The sequence below is a fragment of the Oncorhynchus clarkii genome, chromosome 26, assembly GCF_045791955.1.
Source record: "Oncorhynchus clarkii lewisi isolate Uvic-CL-2024 chromosome 26, UVic_Ocla_1.0, whole genome shotgun sequence".
NCBI classification, from domain to species: domain Eukaryota; kingdom Metazoa; phylum Chordata; class Actinopteri; order Salmoniformes; family Salmonidae; genus Oncorhynchus; species Oncorhynchus clarkii.
The window spans coordinates 16510840-16531454 of NC_092172.1; the positions used below are offsets into that span (position 1 = coordinate 16510840).

Genomic DNA, 20615 nt, shown 5'->3' on the forward strand with positions numbered 1-20615 from the left:
ACCAGTGGGTGGTTCGTTTGGAGAAGCACAGCTGACTACTTTCCAATCACTTCTACAGCCATGTAATAACTGGGCCCTTTCTTTCCATACAGACAGTAGGGTACATACAAAAATGTATCATATTTTCTATTCACTTGCAAAGTTACAAGAATTGTATGCTGTTTTATACTGTGTCTGTACATTTATTTATGTGTCTGTACATTTACATTTATTTTTGCTTTGGGAATAATCCTGAAGGTAATATGTAGGCTTGCAGTTATATGAAACATAGCTGCCTTATCTAGATTTACTGTTTATAACAAGGCGATTGAATAGCTTTCATCTCCGTACCATCAATGGTAGTTTCATATTTTAATGAATAAATAGCTTTGTACGTTGGATGATTGATTTCACACTTTCCATATGGATAATACTGTTAGCACAATACAGTTGTCATACTCCATCTCACATGAGATGGTAACATCTGATACGAATAACTCCTGTCCTGTGGTATCCACAGCAATAGTACTTCCATTCTTGATGGCCCATCAGCTCATCTGTAAGTGAATGTGTCTTTAGTCCTCCCTCTCATTGGCACTCTGTTTGGGAGGCATTGTACACTATACACAGGCACCAGCCAGTAAATGTAACACAACTTCTTACACACACACATAAAGAACACAGACTAAACAGAAACGGGTGTGGTTAATCATCATCATTACCTGACCACCATGCCATTTCTCTCTGCATTGTTTGTCTGAAATGTGGACTATGGATGAGGCCAAAAGCTGACATTATCATTCTTATTTTTATTAGTTGCAGAAATGTAGGAAACACACTCAGAATGCTGCCTGGCATTTGGCCTAACCACCATGAAATTTAGTGTTTGTGGAATGGGTACAATTCAAATACTGAAATCTTCTACAAGACTGCTGCAGACTTCTAGCTCAAAGGCACTGGTGATTCCATAACAACATCGCAGAAGGTTGGATCTCTAATGTGTCGGTAAAGATGGTAGCAGGCATTTACAGTGGCATTTCCTAATACTCTCTCCTAGCTCACACACTGCTGAAGATAACCTGAGAGAGGAGGGTGAGAAACGATCTCAGAGAGTAATTTTGATAGACTCACTGCAGCAGGTGGAGGTAAATAGCCCAGGGCCAATCTGCTCTGGGTTTGCTGTGTATTCAGTGGTAATGGGGTGATCAGAGTGACTAGTGTTCATGAAGCAGCCAAAATGAATCTCACTTCTGAGTCATCATAATAGTGGTAAAAGAGAAAGGGGAATATAGCTTAGAGGAGATATTTACTCTAACACCCACCCTCCTAGTTTCCCTCTTGTTTCAACCATCAAGACAGGAGTACAAACATGGTCAATATCACTTATGTGCCTGGTTCACTCTCACTCACTTACTGTTCTCTTTAACACTCAATCACTCACTCTCGTATTTTCCCTAAAAGCAACATAATCAACCCCTTATTCACTCCATTCCTACTTTGCTCCCTTGTTAAGGTTGCCATAGAACACAATGAACAATGACGAGGCTGCAGATAGGTCTAAGCATCTCTTAACATCATTTGTTCAGCAACACAATGCTCATCATAATACTGGATAGTGAATGGCACTTTAGCTGATGGGCAACTTTGACAACCAGTGTCTTATGAGTTTCCATATGTCTTTCAAACATCTTACATAACAAAAGACAACAGACCCACACACAAGCACACAAACATACACTCACATACTGTACAAAGGTTTGAGTTCACGGTGCGTAGTTCAGGTTGTGGAGTCATCTGTTATGGAACTAATCCCCCGCTCCACCTCCTTCCTTTGAGGTGTCCAGGCCAGTTGTGGTACCGTACCTGGGCCTACTGGATGAAAGGCATGCGCTCCTTGTTGTCACTGTCCCCTTCATGCTCCTCCTCCTCCTCACCAGCCTCACTGGTCTCTGTGCTGTCACTGGCCATCTACACAGAATTGAACACACTGTAATTTATCCAAATACAGAATAGAGTACCAATACACAACATGTACGGTATAAACTGTATCTATAAGAAAACATCCAAAGACAAGGAACAAAGGATACAGATATTAAAGTATCTGTCCAGTGTTCCAGATTTGTTATGAAATATTACCTACAATTAATTACAATATGAATTAAATAGATTACTAATACAAAATATATATAATTAAGGAGGTTAAAAAGCAGATTTTCTCTGTGTCCCTGCTTGGCGTTTCAGAAACAACACTGGCATACACTTGGATATTCAAATTAGTTCCCATGTGGAGGCACTGGGGCAGACTTCCTGAGCCTGGCTGCACTAAGTCAAATAGTATGGATGGATTCAGGATTTGGAAATACACAATAAAACTACTAGGGCACTTTACTATAACAGCAATAAATGCACACTGATTATTGCATAATTATGAGTCGTTTCTGTCCTTTGCTTTGTCATTATATTCCTAATATTTATGTTGTTAGCAACCTAAATAACGTTAGCTAGCTAGGTAGTTGTGAAGCTAACTAGCTACTGGCTGCTGCTACCTTTATCAGACAACAACAGCTAACTAGGTTTCCCCTTGACCTAAAACTTTAAGCTGCAAACCACAGGATTTAACATTGAAGGAGGTAGTGAGATGGTTGTTGTGTGGAGGATCTGCTTTGACTCGCTTTCTTGTTGGTTAGCCAGCTGACTTATTTAGCATTGATAGCGAACCTTAGCATGCTCGCTAACGTTAGCATGCTAACATTAGCTAACTGCTTCTAAACAGTCAGCAGGCCAACTCTTACTAACCTAGGGAGACTACAAGTCCCGCAAGTCCAGCAGTTTGGCCCTTTTTCCCACATCCCACAACCATACAATTATGTTCTGCATTTTATTAACAAATTCAAACACCACTAATTTAGATTTTTTTTTAGTAGTCCCGTATTTCAGTCAGACATTCCAACCTGTCTCTTTTCACTTATGAAAAAAAAATGAATATCATAAGAATGTGGTAGCCTACTGGTGATGTTAAACACTTCTCCTAAACATCTAAACATATCCAGGTGTTAGAATGGCCAAGTCAAAGTCCAGACCTGAATCCAATCGAGAATCTGTGGAAAGAACTGAAAACTGCTGTTCACAAATGCTCTCTATCCAACCTCACTGAGCTCGAGCTGTTTTGCAAGGAGGAATGGGAAAAAATTTCAGTCTCTCGATGTGCAAAACTGATAGAGACATACCCCAAGCGACTTACAGCTGTAATCGCAGCAAAAGGTGGCGCTACAAAGTATTAACTTAAGGGGGCTGAATAATTTTACACGCCCAATTTTTCAGTTTTTGATTTGTTAAAAAAGTTTGAAATATCCAATAAATGTTGTTCCACTTCATGATTGTGTCCCACTTGTTGTTGATTCTTCACAAAAAAATACAGTTTTATATCTTTATGTTTGAAGCCTGAAATGTGGCAAAAGGTCGCAAAGTTCAAGGGGGCCGAATACTTTCGCAAGGCACTGTAGTTGTTGCATAGGCGTTGTCCTTTTTGCTAACACCAGCTGTGGATTGCTAGCTATCTTGCTTGTGTGCAGTGAGTGTGCATTACTGAGCACGTGCCTCCCATTATCTCAAGAATGATCCTTCGCCCCACTGGAGAATAAAAACAAAAAAGGCAAAAGCTGCTGGACCAATCACATATGGCCCAAGCGAATTTCAAGCATTACATTTGATTAAAAGAGTTTGAGATTTGGTTTTACTGGACATTTACTTTAAAAGTATCAACATTGAATCTACATTTTGTCAACGCTGCTCAGGCTTTTGTTTCTTATGTTTGCTGCTCCAAATGGGGACGCTGACATTCACGGGTCACTATAGAAACCAGTGCCATTGGAAGAGATCATATTCATTGTTATCAGACTCAGTTTTATCTAGGAACCTCAAACCGAACCATGTGTTGATTTGGCCAAGAGTTTTCCAGGGATAAATTGCTCACTGTGGTGAGTCATGATGCTATTTAATAATTTCCTTTTTCCTCAAGGATTTTCAAACTGGTTGAATACATGTGCAATTTTAGACCACTTATTAATAACTTGTTTTTGTAGAAAAAAAGGTCAGGGTTGTGTACTTACCAAAGGAGTGGGAGACTTCTCCACATCCAGGATTAGCTTTCCTATGTTGCCTCTGTCGTGGATCCTCTGCATGGCTTCTTTTACCTGGGGTACAAACACAATAACCAATCAGACAAAATACTGACTGTCACATAAAATCAATGTCAGTAATAACAATATATACCATATAGTTTAGACATTCGATCCCCCAAAATACAGCTTGTGATTTTGTTTGGGAGCTGTATGTGACCTTCTGAATAGAGTTTATGCAGTTTTAGGCACTGCACATTAGGTGGCAGTGGTGACACAGCAAGCCCATGAAAAACATAGCAACAGAGTGTGACGCATGTGCACAGAGGAGTATGTGCACAGAGGAGTAGACGTTGCAATCGGGGTGATAAGGGTTTGCATTTCTCGTCAAAACTACATTTAACAGCATCTTCCATCCAAACTCTTATAATAGGAGCCAGCTAAAAATCACATTCTTAAATCACAGTCCACAGAACTGAATGCTATTATGCCGTGCAAATAGCCTGACTAACAACAGAGAGTTTTAAAAAAAACATATAGGTGCAGTGAAATTTGTTGTTTTACAGGGTTAGCCATGGCGCAATCTTTATACACAGCCCAACAAATTACAGCCAACAACCACAACTAATTGGTGTTCAGATTCCAAACTCAACCAATCATACGACCAGTGTCAGTACATGCTCTCATTTAGAATGATCAGAGTGTTATTATCTGAGTGGAACAGTTGCTACATGTGCTAAGCTGAGGGCCATGTTTTAAAGTGTTACTGCCTGTTCATTCAGCTGGGTGGAAGTGAGAGGTCAAACATTCCACTTCCCAGACAGACAGTAACTTGAAGCACACACCGGTTCTCTCTCAAATAAATCAGTGCAGGTCACTGTATAATCATTCAGTCAGTCATCAGAGCCAGCACACATTTAACACAGCCAGGATGTGCACAAAGCATGACGATCATCACACCATTTCACAGGACTGAAAAATCGGTGTCATTTCTAGAATACTGTAATTTGTATATTGCGTGACATGGGCTGGTGGCTTTTCTGAATTGATATACATGGCCGGAGAAGATTAGCGTCCGTCCTTCATCTATCCAGACTCAGTCAATACCCAAACCCTCCGTCAGAGCTCATGACATTTACAGATGATTGGAAATGCTCCCTGCCCGCCTAAAAAAAAAGGTGCTGCAAGTGTATTCCTCCTACTTCTAAGGAGGTCAACCCTGCCACACCAATACTTTTCATCACACCATTTCACAGTATGACATATAGCATGATGAGATGACCTATAATGATTACCTCCTCTAAGTCAATGCCACTGGAGACGACTTTAGGGCTGCCCTTCCAAGTATTCTTACCTTACTGTCAGACTCCATTTTAAAGTTGCATCTCTGCCTCTATACTCTTTGTTCTATGTGGTGACGTTTCACCAATCCCAATGTTTCAGTGCTCAAAGCACACCACTCCCCATGCTCCCCATCACCTGTTGCTACGTACAGCAGAGAAGGGATAGCTGAGACCAGTCTGCCCTGATGCATCTCAGGGATATTGCCTCTATGCTCAGTGTGATTACTGCAGAATGAATCCATTTACAGCAGTCCATGGCCTGGCGAGCACAATAAAACGCATCACTGAGAGAGTAGTTCAAAATATATCTTTCAAGGCACTGTGCATTTTCAAAGTCATATCCGTATAATGGAGCAATTGTCTTTGAATGTTTTGAAAGGAAGCAACTGAGTCATGAGTAGGCACCCATTACATTATTGTAATATCTTTAGCATGGAAATGTATCAGAGGTAACATTTCTACAATGATTCCGAAATCCATTGAGCACATAGTGTTTTCCCTGATTGTGTGTTGTTTCATTCCCCTCGGGGTTGGATAGATCTCTAATTTCCTTTAATTCATCCCTGGTCATTTCTAATGGCAGTAGTGTTTGCATTACCAGAAACCCACTTGAGAACACAATTAGGAAAATGAGTGTACCATGAACAATCCTGCAGTCAAATACGGGGAGATGCACTAGAAGGCTCTGTGATGCTGTAATTCAACATGATGCACTCTGCAATGGAAAACATGAGTCACATGGCTCTACAGTGTGACCATTTTACTTGCATATGTACCTAAATATTTTGCTGTGTGACCTGGAATTTTAATATAGGAGCACAAGTGCGCTTAGAATAAAATCACCCAGATGATAATTGTTGCAATGATTCCTTCACTGTACCGCAGGCCCTGGGTGCCACGGAGTATACGCTTGCATCATTACTACAAAGAAAACTGCTTGTTACCTCAAATATTTTTAATTGTGCTCTTAAATTTCTCTTAAATTTCACGTGCTCCCTGTAAAAATGGTCAGCGTAGAGCCTTGAGTCACATCCCTCCCTGTTGGTAAACAATTATCAGCATGTGAATAATTATCATTCATAATGTTCACCATAAATCTAATACATGCTTACTAACTCAGCCACACAGAATATCCCAGTGTACAATAGCTTGTTAAAAATGAGTTTTCAACGACCATTGACTCAAAGTGGAGACTGGCTGCTTTAGTAGTGGCAGCTGTGAGCCACTCCAACCTGATGGGTGGTGGGTTGTGGAATTAGATCTAATCCCCATGTTAATTCTCCTACAACTCAAACAGGATTTACCAGACTTGAGTAGCACCGATGTTTGAAGTTGGAACAATAACTATTTTATTTTCTTTCAAGACTAAAAACTGATATAATCTAAAATGTATTTGAATGAGACCATGTTATCCAGTTTGAATGGCAAATATTTTTTTCCTTGGGATATCCAAGTGGCGTGCTATCCAGACAGTACTCAGTAGGTACACCATGAGAAAACCATTTCTACCAGGTAGGTGCACTAATCCCTGCACTAATCCCTGTAAATGATGATGTTAGTAAATAAAATATGTTATGGGAAAAAGTGGGATCATAAATACAGCCTGGTGAGGTCATACAGTTACTGTGATTCAGTGGATCCCTCCATTTCTGACAAATATTGCCTCAGCATTTTCCTACAAGCCACTGCAAACAGAGTACTTTCAATGTGAGACAGTTTGGTTTGGACGGCTGTGACACCCTACATGGTTAATTCATCCCCCACCTCATCTCCACCCCCCATCTCTTAATCTTTAGGTTCCTTTGTTAAAGAAGATTTAAGGCGTCCCCATGCTTCCTATCCGTAACAGTTTGTCCATATATTATGACAACATTTTGTGACGTTTTTGTTCGGCAAGGGTTTTTTCGCATGCTTGTGCACACAAAAAATATCTTGAGGCAAGCCGAAGTCGGTAGCCGAAGTCGGTAGCCGAAGTCTATGCCCCTTTGTCGATGATTGGTCAACATTAGGGATTCTTGAATGACAACAAACAGTTAATTGATGAGAGACAAATCGTTTTCATGCAAATTTATTCACTTGAGATATACTGAACATAACATCTTAGTTAAATGTAAAATTGCGCGATTTGGCAAAAACATTAAAAATTATTCTGTCTATTTTGAGGAAGTGGCTACGGCGTCTCAAGATGGACAAACAGTAGTATTGACACTTTTTTCTAATTTTTCAAGCAAAGGTCTTTTAATGGTGTATGCAAGCACACTCGTTCATTTCGCATGCGGAAGGCTTAAGGGCATTGAGTCTTTTCATGGGCTGAGGAGGGTGGAAGGAACTCAAGCATGAAACCAGAACAATATATTCCAGACTGTTAACCAGCAGTCTGTACCAGTGTTTGTTCCTGTGTTCAAAGCCATTATCAGAGTTACTGCATTGGAAATGATGTATACTATAAAGTCATTCAATAACTGTGCTGGAAGGTAGAGGGGTTTCATGGAAAAGGTTAATGTGATTACTCTCTGATCTTGCTCATTAAAACTCATGGGGATCAAACATAATCACTACATGGGAATAGTTCAACCCCTCAGAGATGTTGGCCGTGGATGGCCTATATCACTGTTCTCATTACCATGGTACACACAATGTACCTCTTTGTCTGGATCCCATTGTTTCCAAAACATTCTTTAGTTAAAAGAAATGACATAGCCTAAAGCAGAAGCAGGTCAGGGACTGTTAATGTGATGTTAATTAACAATGATGGAGAATTGTGGCTGGTTGGAGAGTCGGTAGGGGGTAGGCACATATCTGAGAACCAGCAAGGAGGCTCCGCCATGCTTTATCCATGGTGAACCCCTACTGTCCTCCCTGTCTAGATCCCGATTACACCCTAATTGGCCAAGACACTCCAAGTTAGACAGGCAATGCTACATGGGTATCCAGGCAACCTTTCCTTCATTCCATTCTGAAGACACACCCTCCACCCAGGCGAGAACCGTTTTCCAGGCTCAGCATTTACACTAACCAACGCCCCCTGAATTCTCATCCCACGCACACAAGCAATGGGAGTCTTTTCCTCTGGCTCGCCACCCCACTTCCCTTTAATGAGGCTCTTCATGGGCTGTGGATCCAGAGAATACCCTGCATTTCACGCCAAACCTCACTGACAGCAGAGCACAGGGTTCCCAGGAAAAAGACCAAACATCTCATAAACACACCTCTCTCTCTCTCTCTCTCTCTCTCTCTCTCTCTCTCTCTCTCTCTCTCTCTCTCTCTCTCTCTCTCTCTCTCTCTCTCTCTCTCTCTCTCTCTCTCTCTCTCTCTCTCTCTCTCTCTCTCTCTCTCTCTCTCTCTCTCTCTCTCTCTCTCTCTCTCTCTCTCTCTCTCTCTCTCTCTCTCTCTCATACAAAGCTGAAACTCACATGCTGCACGATATCCTCCCAAGACAACATCACGGAGAGCTCCATAGACAGCTACAGTATCTGTCCTCCCACAACTGCTGACAATTGCACTTTCCGAAAAAGCATTGTCAGGCTTGATAAATGACTTAACATTCGTTATCAGGCAGCTGTAATCTGAATGTTAGCAGAGAGCGGTCCTCCCAGATGAATGTGGGCAGCTGGTTAATGAACAGATCCTCCTCCCACAGCAGGAAAAGGCCACGGCATCCCACACCAGCCTCACACAGGAGATCGATCTCTAGGCACACAGCTACTGTCACAACTTCTAATAGATTCCAACATTAACAAGACCCCAAATGACAGGAAAGGCAGAAATTCTGAAGAAGACGATTACATTGTCAGTCATATTATAGCTGGTTCAGGCGGAGGTGTGTAATGGGAATTTGAATGTTTGTGCTTATAACTAATTCCTGTGTTCTATTCATGTGCTGTTATATAAACCAATGTCTGTGTTCATGCAAGTGGTTGACTGAACAAATCCTCCTCTTATCAGTAACGGCAATTTGGCAGTACGCCCAGACGTTGTTTTGAGAACGAACAAACAATATCTCAGTTAAGGTCTCAGCTTAGAGAGGAGAAGCCTCATGAGGTGTTGGTCTGTCACGTTATGAAACAGTATTGGTCGGTCCCATGAATGAAACAAAACGATAATGATTAATTAATTATGCTAAATCATGCAAATATAACTTGTCTGTGTATAGCTGTATATAAGACAACTGCTGGGACTGCCCAGGAAGAGCTTCTGACAGACATGTGTTCTATGGTGCATTGAGTTGGTTGGAACCTCTCCAGCGCGCTGACAATAAACAATGATTCATTTAAGATTGACTTTGAGTGTCCCTGTGTAAGAATTTTTCCACGACAGATGTTTGTAGCATAGGAAATTGCTTGAGAGCAAGAGAGGTAACCAAAGCAATAGCATCAATAGACCTGTGTTACAAAAGCTTTATAACGGAAAATGTTTTTTCACCACGCAAAAAAGACCTATCTTTGTGCCACCAAATAACAGAATCTTGCCACCATGTGAGCTAGAGTGAATCTAAAATCTGAAAAGGAAAATGCTGACATGGAGAAGATTAAACTGGATGTGGGTTCCCAAGACTTTCAATGTGTTTATGGTGGCCAGTGTGGCCAAGTTCTTTTCAGATCATTGTCCCACAACAACAAAAGTAGGTTTTCATTGAATTTGGCAAGACTGCTGTTCTATGGTGTGCTAGTAAGAGGACAAAGCATATGTTCCTTTTAAAATACAGTGCCTTCAGAAAGTACTCATACCCCTGGACTTACTCCACATGTTCTTGTTATAGCCTGAATTCAAAAAGGATTAAATAGCATTTTTTTCACACCCATCTACACACAATACCCCATAATGACAAAGTGAAAACATGGTTTTAGAAATATACACTACCGTTCAAAAGTTTGAGGTCACTTAGAAACGTTCTGATTAAAATCAAGGACAACAGTTTTCAGCTGTGCTAACATAATTGCAAAAGGGTTTTCTAATGATCAATTAGCCTTTTAAAATGATAAACTTGGATTAGCTAACACAACGTGCCATTGGAGCACAGGAGTGATGGTTGCTGATAATGGGTCTCTGTACGTCTATGTAGATATTCCATAAAGTCTACCATTTCCAGCAACAAAAGTAATTTACAACATTAACAATGTCTACACTGTATTTCTGATCAATTTGATGTTATTTTAATAGACAAAAAAATAGCTTTTCCTTCAAAAACAAGGACATTTCTAAGTTACCCCAAACTTTTGTGTATATATCTTTTTTTAAATATCTAATTTACATAAGTGTTCACACCACTGAGTCAATATATGTTAGAATCACCTTTGGCAGCGATTACAGCTGTGAGTCTTTCTGGGTAAATCTCTAAGAACTTTGCACAACTGGATTGTACAATTTTTGACGACTATTCTTTTTTTTTTTCCGAAATCTTCAAGCTCTGTCAAATTGGTTGTTAATCATTTCTAGACAAGTAACTCAGCCACTCAGGAACATTCACTGTCTTCTTGGTAAGCAACTCCAGTGTATATTTGGCCTTGTGTTTTAGGTTATTGTCCTGCTGGAAGGTGAATTAATCTCCCAGTGTCTGGTGGAAAGTAAAAAAGTTTCCTCTAGGATTGTGCCTGTGCTTAGCTCCATTGAGTGTATTTTGTATCCTGAAAAACTCCCCAATCCTTAATGATTACAAGCATACCCACAACATGATGCAGCCACCACTACTAAATATTTAGAAAAACATAATTCCACTTTGATATTATTAGGTATTGTGTGTAGATCAGTGACACAAATTCTCAATTTAATCAATTTTAAACTCAGGATGTAACAATTATTATTTTTTAAGTCAAGGGGTGTAAATACTTCCTGCACGTGCATATGAAAAAGATAGTACAGTACTGAGTGGGAAAGCTAAGCTTGTCTTTTTGAAAATGTACTAATAGTCTTCAAATTGGGATGTTGTCAGCAGAAATAAAGAGATCCCATCTAAAAATGTCTACCACATCTGTGGATTGGAAATACCCAAAAGGCCTGCTAATAGCCATAAAAAATAGAAGTGCATTATCACAAGTGGCATTATCACAAGTGACATTTCAGACTTCTTAATGGAGGAAAAGAGAAACGGTCATTATCTGATGTGCTATTATTATACTTAGAAAATTCACAAGCTCCCGTCGATCACCTGAAGGAAACATGGTGTGCTGTGATGGACACATGTTGAGATATCTTGACTTGACACATTTAACAATGCAGAGGAAAATAGTCCACTCAGTCAAGTGATACAGAAATTCATATTTCCAATGCTGTGCATATAAGGAAAAAAGTTACATTATTAAAAATAGATTTCATCAAAGTGAATAGGGTTTAGGAATCACAGTGATATTATCTAGTTATTTACAGCCGTTTACATGCTGTTCAATTCATCTCTGCAAATCAGTTGGACTGCACACTGATGAATAACATTAATGTCTATCATTTCACATGTTTATGAACAATTCACCAATACGAGTCAGCCATCCATTTTCCTTCATGTATTACAGATGAACAGATAAACAACCTTTTCTGGGGGCTTCAGTTCCTTTGCCATTTGGGCACATTCAGCTTACTGCCTACTACGAGAGGAGAGGACTGTGTTCATCATGCTGTCTTACACAAGCCAGGTTTGCCAGGTGTGAGGTCATTAAATCAACAAGCGTAGCTAAGACCAAGATTTAAGAGCCTTCATTTACATGATAGTGGTAATAGAAAGGTGCAGGAGCCAGAGCAAACATGGGGTGGATGACAACTGCCATTTGAATCACTGAAATAAACAGGAATGATCAGACCATGTGGTGGAATCAGTAGCTAACAATGATAACAACCCATAATACATGCCTGTAAATGTCTCTAGGGTGTCATAACAGGTTGTGGCAGCCTGGTCACTCTCTTCCCACCCTCACGTTCGGAGAGATCCCTGGCTACACTCCGGCCTGTTTCTCAATGCAGGGCCTTGGTTCCTATGGCAACAGTGCCAAGCTTGGCTCAGCCGGGGAGGTAACGCCAGATCTGGTGTGGCCAAACCGAGAGCTGTGCCGTGATATACAACCACGTAATACTAATGCTGTAGCTCAGTTAGTGACACGAGACAGCTGAGCAGAAGTCCACTGGGCAACAAGTAGCGACAGAAAAGGTGCTGTGTTGAGAATACTTCTCGGCTGTAGGATAGGATACAGATAGGATACAGACGACAGCATTAAAGCATTGAAAGTGTGGTTCAAGCTTGTGTTACACAAGATGTAGGTGCCAACTCAGCAGACTTTAACCATGACAGTCTCATTAATGAAAAAAATCGAAACATATTTCCAGGACAAGGTGGACTAGTGAATCTACTGAGGCTTGGGTTATCTGTAGCCTGGCTACGGTGGTAGTACATCCTGAGTAATGCCAGTGTCAGTAATGGCCTTCTGCCTGATAGGCTGGTGAGGGGAAAACACTGCTGGTGCTGAGTTTTAACAAGTGCTGTCTGAGAGGACCATAAATCAGATTGTCCAGAGCTGCCTTGCCTGCCTCCTGCCAATGCCAGATCTGAGGCGTCAGGGAGCAGAGTGGAACAGCCAGGCTGGTTGGGAGGGAGAGCTCTGCAACAACAGTAAACAACTGTCCGAAAACAACCGATATGCATTCAGGTGTCAGGTCACTGACAATTCCTAGGCAACAGACAAATGGATGTGGCCCAAGGTAAAAATGGGTTCTTCCCTGAGTGAGCAGCACAGCATAAAGCATACTAGAGTTGTGTTTCTGGAGGGGTGTTCATTTCCTGGAGTGCTGTGAAAGACTGACTGGTTTGGAGGAGCAGGATACAGCTGGTTGATGTGCATCTCTAGGGGGGAGCTTTGTGCATTCTCCGGCTGCATTCCTCTAATAGCCCCCTCAACTTTATTATGAACCTCTCCAGGACATCACTTGACTCACGGGCACAGGAGAGAATTGCCTCTGTGATGCTCAGGGCGTTCAGAAATAGTTTGTAGTAATTGAAATCTGTGGCTTCAAAGCCACTCTTCAAAGCAGAGGAAGAAAAAAAGACAGAAACACATCATTGCCTTTCTCCAAGACAAAAGCCTTATAGGTAAACTTGATTTTCATTGTGCAAACCCGTTTGATATATTGCTTTGCAAAACAAATCCGAGTCTTGAGACATTAAGAGGCTGTGAAGAACAAAATGATATCCCCTGGTCAGGATGTCACGGGGAGATGGTGCATGAGTTCCCTCCTTACCTTCTGTTCCACAGTAGTCGAGGACCATACCAAACAATCACAGCGAGGCCCCTGGCCACACTGGTGTTGAATGATGACTGTTGCTGTCATAGAAAGTATCCAGATAATCATCTTCAGCTCAGGGGGTTAAATGGCATCCAGAAAGCATGGCCACAACACAGGTAATAAGATTCACATTGCTTGGAGAAGACATGGCCAACTCATCTATTTCCCCCTCTGGGTCTGGTATTGTTTCCAAGCAGAACAGTAGGATCATAAACAAGGATGACTATTAGGGTTGAGCTTTAGTGTGAGCGATGCTGTGAAATGGTACAACACTGAAGCCTCCTTCAAACCTCTCCCTCTCACAACACTATCCTCCACTATCCCTTGCTTTGTCATTAACCTTCACTAATTTCTCTCTCTCTCTCAGCCCTTACACTCTTTCGCCCTCTTCTGCGGTACCAGCTGCAGTCTCCTCAAGATTAGCAGAGTAGTTTTGCTCCAGGCAGTGAGGAGTCTGCAGACGTATCAGTCAGGTGATACAGACCACGTAGCTAGTATGTTATTACATCTTATGATGAGTATGGAGCAGCAGGTACTAATCTCCCTGACTTTCTAAATGACACTTTTCCATGCTGTGACGGCATAAGGCAGAACACACCTTCACATCCAAAACATGACTCTCTGTGTGGTGGAGGCTTCCAGATAGAGAACATGTGTTCTGAAGAGCCCTCTTGGGGGATGTGAACAGCAGAGATTAATAAGAACCATGTCTGGGGAACGGTGGTTCTGCATTCAGGTGACAGAGCTCAATTCATCACACATCACATTATGTCTCCTGATGGAAAGGGACCATATGGATACAGAAGGTCAGTCATGTCTCTCTGACCAACTCAGGCCTGCACTATTGTTGCACACGAGGAGTAATATCATTGTCAATAGTATTACAAGTACCTGCAGTCCCCAGAGTAAAATGATTGTAGGTTTAGTCAACACACTGAAAGCCTGTAAGTCAATAATGTTTCTAATGGACAGAACTAAGATAGGGAAGCCTTTTAGAAAAGTCAATTTATCAACTCAAAGTAGCTGACATGCTAGGATAGCATTTATTCCACTGACTGTCATTATTTGTTTATTTCAAGTTTATTCGGATGACTGATTTCGAAGACAGTGACCTCACGGCAAATATTTTTATAATTATTTCCAAATAAAAAATCTTGATTGGAAAAAAATGATAACTTATGTATGTCATATAAGTGTGATACATCTGTAATTAGGGATTTAAATTCCTCAATCACTTTCTTTCCTATTCTGGTATGAGCATTTAAAGATGCCAACCACCTTGGCATAACTTTGCAGAATGCTGTGGATGGATCAACTTCTGAAACCATGACAACCATGCAGAATAGTGGGGAGTCAGTCTGTCACTTTCCCACCACAACACCTGATAGGATCAAAAGGAAAAACAATAAACCAAGCAAACAAGGATCTTTACTGAACAAAAGTATTGGTCCAAAGTTTCATGAGCTGAAATTAAAGATCCCAGAAATGTTCCATATGCACAAAAAGCTTATTTCTCTGAAATGTTGTGGACAAATGTTTACATTCCTGTTATTGAGCATTTTCCCCTTGCCAAGATAATCCATCCACCTGACAGGTGTGGCATATAAAGAAGCTGATTAAACAGCATGATCATTACAGAGGTACACCTTGTGCTGGGGACAAGAAAAGACCACACTAAAATGTGCAGTTTTGTCACAACACAATGCCACAGATATCTCAAGCTTTGAGGGAGTTTACAATTGGCATGCTGACTGCAGGAATGTCCACCAGAGCAGTTGCCAGAGAATTTAATGTTGCCCTACCATAAGCCACAATGTCATTTTAGAGTATTTGGCAGTACGTCCAACTGGCCTCACAACTGCAGGTCACTTGTAACCACGCCAACCCAGGACCTTCAAGGGTGCGTACTCAGTCCCCTCCTGTACTCCCTGTTCACCCATGACTGCGTAGCCATGCACGCCTCCAACTCAATCATCAAGTTTGCAGATGACTCAACAGTAGTGGGCTTGATTACCAACAACGACTAGACAGCCTCCAGGGAGGAGGTGAGGGCACTCGGAGTGTGGTGTCAGGAAAACAACCTCTCACTCAATGTCAACAAAACAAAGGAGATTATCTTGGACTTCAGGAAGCAGCAAAGGGAGCACCCCCCTATCCACATCGAAGGGACAGCAGTGGAGAAGGTGGAAAGTTTTAAGTTTCTCGGCGTACACATCACAGACAAACTGAAATGGTCCACTCACACAGACGTGAGGTGGTGGTGAAGAAGAAGCAACAATGCCTCTTCAACCTCAGGAGGCTGAAGAAATTAGGCTCGTCACCCAAAACCCTGATAAACTTTTACAGATGCACAATCGAGAGCATCCTTTCAGGATGTATCACAGCCTGGTATGGCAACTGCACCGCCCTCAACCACAAGGCTCTCTAGAGGGTGGTGTGGCCTGCACAACACATCACCGGGGGCACCTACAGCACCCGATGTCACAGGAAGGCCAAAAAGATCATCAAGGACATCAACCATCCGAGCCACTGCCTGTTCACACCGCTACCATCCAGAAGGCGGGGTCAGTATAGGTGCATCAAAGCTGGGAGCGACAGAATGAAAAACAGCTTCTATCTCAAGGCCATCAGACTACTAAACAGTAATCACTAACTCAGAGAGGCTGCTGCCTACATTGAGACCCAATCACTGGTCACTTTAAAAAATGTATCACAAGTCACTTTATACAATGCACTCTAAATAATGCCACTTTAATAATGTTTACATATCTTACATTACTCATTTCACATGTATATACTGTATTTTATACCATCTATTGCACCTTGCCTATGCCGCTCGGCCATCACTCATCCATATACTTACATGGACTTACATATTCTCATTCACCCCTTTAGATTTGTGTGTATTAGGTAGTTGTTGGGGAATTGTTAAATTACTTGTTAGATATTACTGCACTGTCGGAACTAGAACCAAAAGCATTTTGTTACAATCATATTAACATCTGATAACCATGTGTATGTGACAAATACAATTTTATTTGAATTTGATTTCACATCCGGCTTCTTCACCTGCGGAATTGTCTGAGACCAGCCACCTGAACAACTGATGAAACTGAGAACTATTTCTATCTGTAATAAAACTATTTTGTGGGGAAAAACATTCTGAATCAGTCAATTAAAATAAATACACTAGGCCCAAATCTATAGATTTCACATGACTGGGCAGGGGCACAGCCATGGGTGGGCATAGGCCCACCCACTGGGAAGCCAGGCTCACCCATTGCTGTGCCCCTGCCAAGTCATGTGAAATCTATAGATTTGGGCCTAATGTATTTATTTGAATTGACTAATTTCCTTCTATGAACTGTGACTCAGTAAAATGGTTGAAATTGTTGCATGTTGCGTTTATAATTTTGTTCAGTATAAAATAAATCCTTTATTTATTGCTTACTGTCTTCAAGCAAGTCACAGGTGGCTGTTCAACTAAGGCTGTGTTCTGAACACAAGGGAGCCCATCTTAGAAAAAAAGGTGCTATTTAGAACCAATAAGGGTTCTTCGGCTATCTCCATAGGATAACCCTTTGAAGAATACTTTATTGTTCCAGGTAGAACCCCTTCCAAGGAGGGTTCAACATGGAACCCAAAAGAGTTCTACCTGGAAACAAAACGGTTCTCCTATGGGTACAGCTGAAGAACCCTTTTGGAACTGTACAGAATCATGTACCAGCCTCTGGGGGTAAGACAAAGAAAAATCTGATTCACATTTAAAATAAAATAAATAAAATATTTAAAAAAAAAAATATATATATATATATATATATATATATATATATATATATATATATATATATAAAAAATAAAATGTGTATTTTATTTATTAAATAAAATACACATTTTATTTATTTATTTCACATTTTAAAACAGTCCATTTATATTTTTCAACGGGTCTATACATTTGGGTGAGGTTTTTCCTCACATAAGTAGCCTCGTTTCACTGCCAAAAATAAAATTAAACAGTCTAGTGTTCAGCAAAATAACAACACAATGTCAAATACAGGTAGCCTAGTCAAATAGTTAACATCCAATCACATTAACCGCTTCTCTCTTGTGGGAATTCCACTAACGGTCAGTATGTAGCCAAAAGTAGCTGCTGCTCATTCCGCTTGCTCAAAAATTGATAAATGGTTAAAAAAAAAAAGTAAGGCCTGTGTCCATAGAGACACATACCTGCTCTACTGGTAGTACTGCTACTACCAGCAGTACTTCACCTGCACCTGTCGACGACACAAGTTGTTCTGCTTCCACGAGCACATCCAATGCTAGCATCAGAAATAATACATTTGTTGTTAGCATGGACACTGACAGTTGTGAATCTGATGCAGCCGAAGAGCTACTGCCTCCTTACCCGGGAAAGCACCTAACAGACAGGGACGTTGGACTTTAATTCTACCTGCTGCCGCGGATATGGCTGGGACAATGCTGGTGGACAAGGCCAAAAGAAAACTATGCAGACAATGCCTTTATCAAACAACACTGTTTCATGACGCATCAGTGACATAGCAAGAGATGTTTTGAAACAATTACTGCTTCGCATACAAGCCAGTGAATTCTATGCGTTACAGCTGGATGAGTCAACAGATATGTCGGGCCTGGCACAGCTCCTGGTATATGTCCGTTACGTTTATGGGGGGTCAATTAAGGAAGACATCCTCTTCTGCAAACCACTGGAAACCAGGACAACAGGAGAGGATATTTTTAAAGTACTGGACAGCTTTGTGACATCAAATGGACTTTGGTGGTCAAGATGTGTTGGTATCTGTACTGATGATGCAAAAGCCATGACAGGGAGACATAGTGGAGTGGTAACGCGCGTGCAAACAGTTGCTCCCGACACCACTTGGGTACACTGCAGCATCCTCAGAGAGGCTCTTTCTACCAAAGGAATGCCTGACAGCTTGAAAGACGTTTTGGACACTACAGTGAAAATGCTTTGTTAAAGCAAGGCCCCTGAACTCTCGTGTATTTTCTACACTATGCAATGATATGGGCAGCGACCATGTAAAACCTTTACAACAAACAGAAGTGCGCTGGTTATCAAGGAGCAAAGTATTGACACATTTGTTTGAATTGAGAGACGAGCTTAAAGTTTTCTTTACTGAGCATCATTTTCACTTGTCTGACCACTTGTATGATGACGAGTTTCTCACATGACTGGCCTACCTGGGTGACGTTTTTTCTCGCCTGAATGATCTGAATCTAAGATTATAGGGATTCTCCGCAACTACATTCAATGGGCGGGATAAAATTGAGGCTATGATTAAGAAGTTCTCTGTCTGCATTAACAAGGACAACACACAGGTCTTTCCATCATTGTATGATTTTTTGTGTGCAAATTAACTCAAGCTTACGGACAATGTCAAATGTGATATATGGAAGCACTGGAGTTGGGTGCACAATTATGCAGGTATATTCCCAAAACGGATGACACAAACAACTGGATTCGTTGTCCCTTTCATGCCCTGCCTCCAGTCCTGATATCTGAACAAGAGAGACTCATCGAAAACTGTGAAAATTGAATTTAGTCAGAAGTCACTGCCAGATTTCTGGATTGGGCTACGCTCAGAGTATCCTAACCTTGACAAATCGCGCTGTTAAGACACTGATACCCTTTGCAACGACGTACCTATGTGAGAGTGGATTCTCAGCCCTCCCTGGCATGAAAACTAAATAAAGGCACAGACTGTGTGTAGAAAATGATTTAAGACAGACTCTCTCCAATACAATACAACCCAACATTGCAGAGTTATGTGCATCCTTTCAAGCACACCATTCTCATTAACCTGTGGTCAGTTATTCACAATTTTCAATGAACAAATAAGGTTTTATATATAAGATGGTGAGATAAAGAGCAAAATTATTGATTATTATTATTTGTGCCCTGGTCCTATAAGAGCTCTTTGTCACTTCCCACGAGCCGGGTTGTGACAAAAAACTCACACTCATTCTTATGTTTAATAAATGTATCGTATAGTGTGTGTGTGGCAGGCTTACAATGAAGACAAAAAACAACATTTGAGAGTGCGCTGACCCTGGTGCTAGAGGGCGTACACAGCTGGAGGTTGAATGTTTGAAGGGGTATAGGACTATAAAAAGTTTGGGAACCACTGGTCTAGTGCACACAACCAAAACTTTACTTCCGCTTTTAACCCAACCCCTCTGAATCAGAGAGGTCAGCTCTGTGACTTGAACTGGCCACCTGACCAACACAATGTAATTCAGTTAAATTACATGACACACTGTATCTCCTTGACTGTTTCTACTCAAATAACAACATGTCAGCCTTACCAGAGAAACTATTCACATTTCCTGGAATGGATAAATGAAATGTACAGTAGTGTTTCAGACATTCGATAGGAAGAACAGAAATAATTTGTCTATACATTAATTTGTCTATACATTTTTTCACTTGAAACAGATTTTGGTCAATATCTGTATATATATGTGTATAAAGAAATATAACTGAGTGTAAACACCAGTAATATGAATGGAGAGGAAAAGCCTTTCACTGTTCTATCAGCAGTTCTATCAGCAGGGGATCTTGTGAATAATAATAAATAACCTCATAGCAGCAGGAGTGTTGTCTCAATAAATGAATCTATGACCCTCTGTGCTGAGCTGCCTGCTAACCACTAGCAGCTCCACTATCAAGTCCACAGAAATAGCAGAATGTGTGAAACACCCAAATGTCACATTTGTGTTTCTTTACACACAGAGTTGGTGACGGTGTAGAAACAGAAAGAGGAAAACAGACACCCAGAGAGATGCACTGGCAGAGATGGAGAGATTGATGTATGGAATTCATGTGGGCGTGAATGTGAACGTCACATAACTGCAGCCATCAAAACAAGCAACC

The 20615-nt window shown here is 41.0% G+C and overlaps 1 protein-coding gene across 1 annotated transcript in view; it reads right to left on the bottom strand.

The window, feature by feature from the left end:
• Nucleotides 1–785: 785 nt before the first annotated feature.
• LOC139385177 (synaptic vesicle membrane protein VAT-1 homolog-like) overlaps nucleotides 786–20615 on the bottom strand; it is a 29792-nt gene continuing 9962 nt past the window's right edge. The window contains exons 8-9 of the mRNA XM_071130274.1: nucleotides 4089–4172; nucleotides 786–1947 (exon numbers count right to left, since the gene is read on the bottom strand). Coding sequence (XP_070986375.1) covers nucleotides 1849–1947; nucleotides 4089–4172 — 183 coding nt within the window. The 3' untranslated portion in view covers nucleotides 786–1848. The remainder of the gene's footprint in view (nucleotides 1948–4088; nucleotides 4173–20615) is intronic.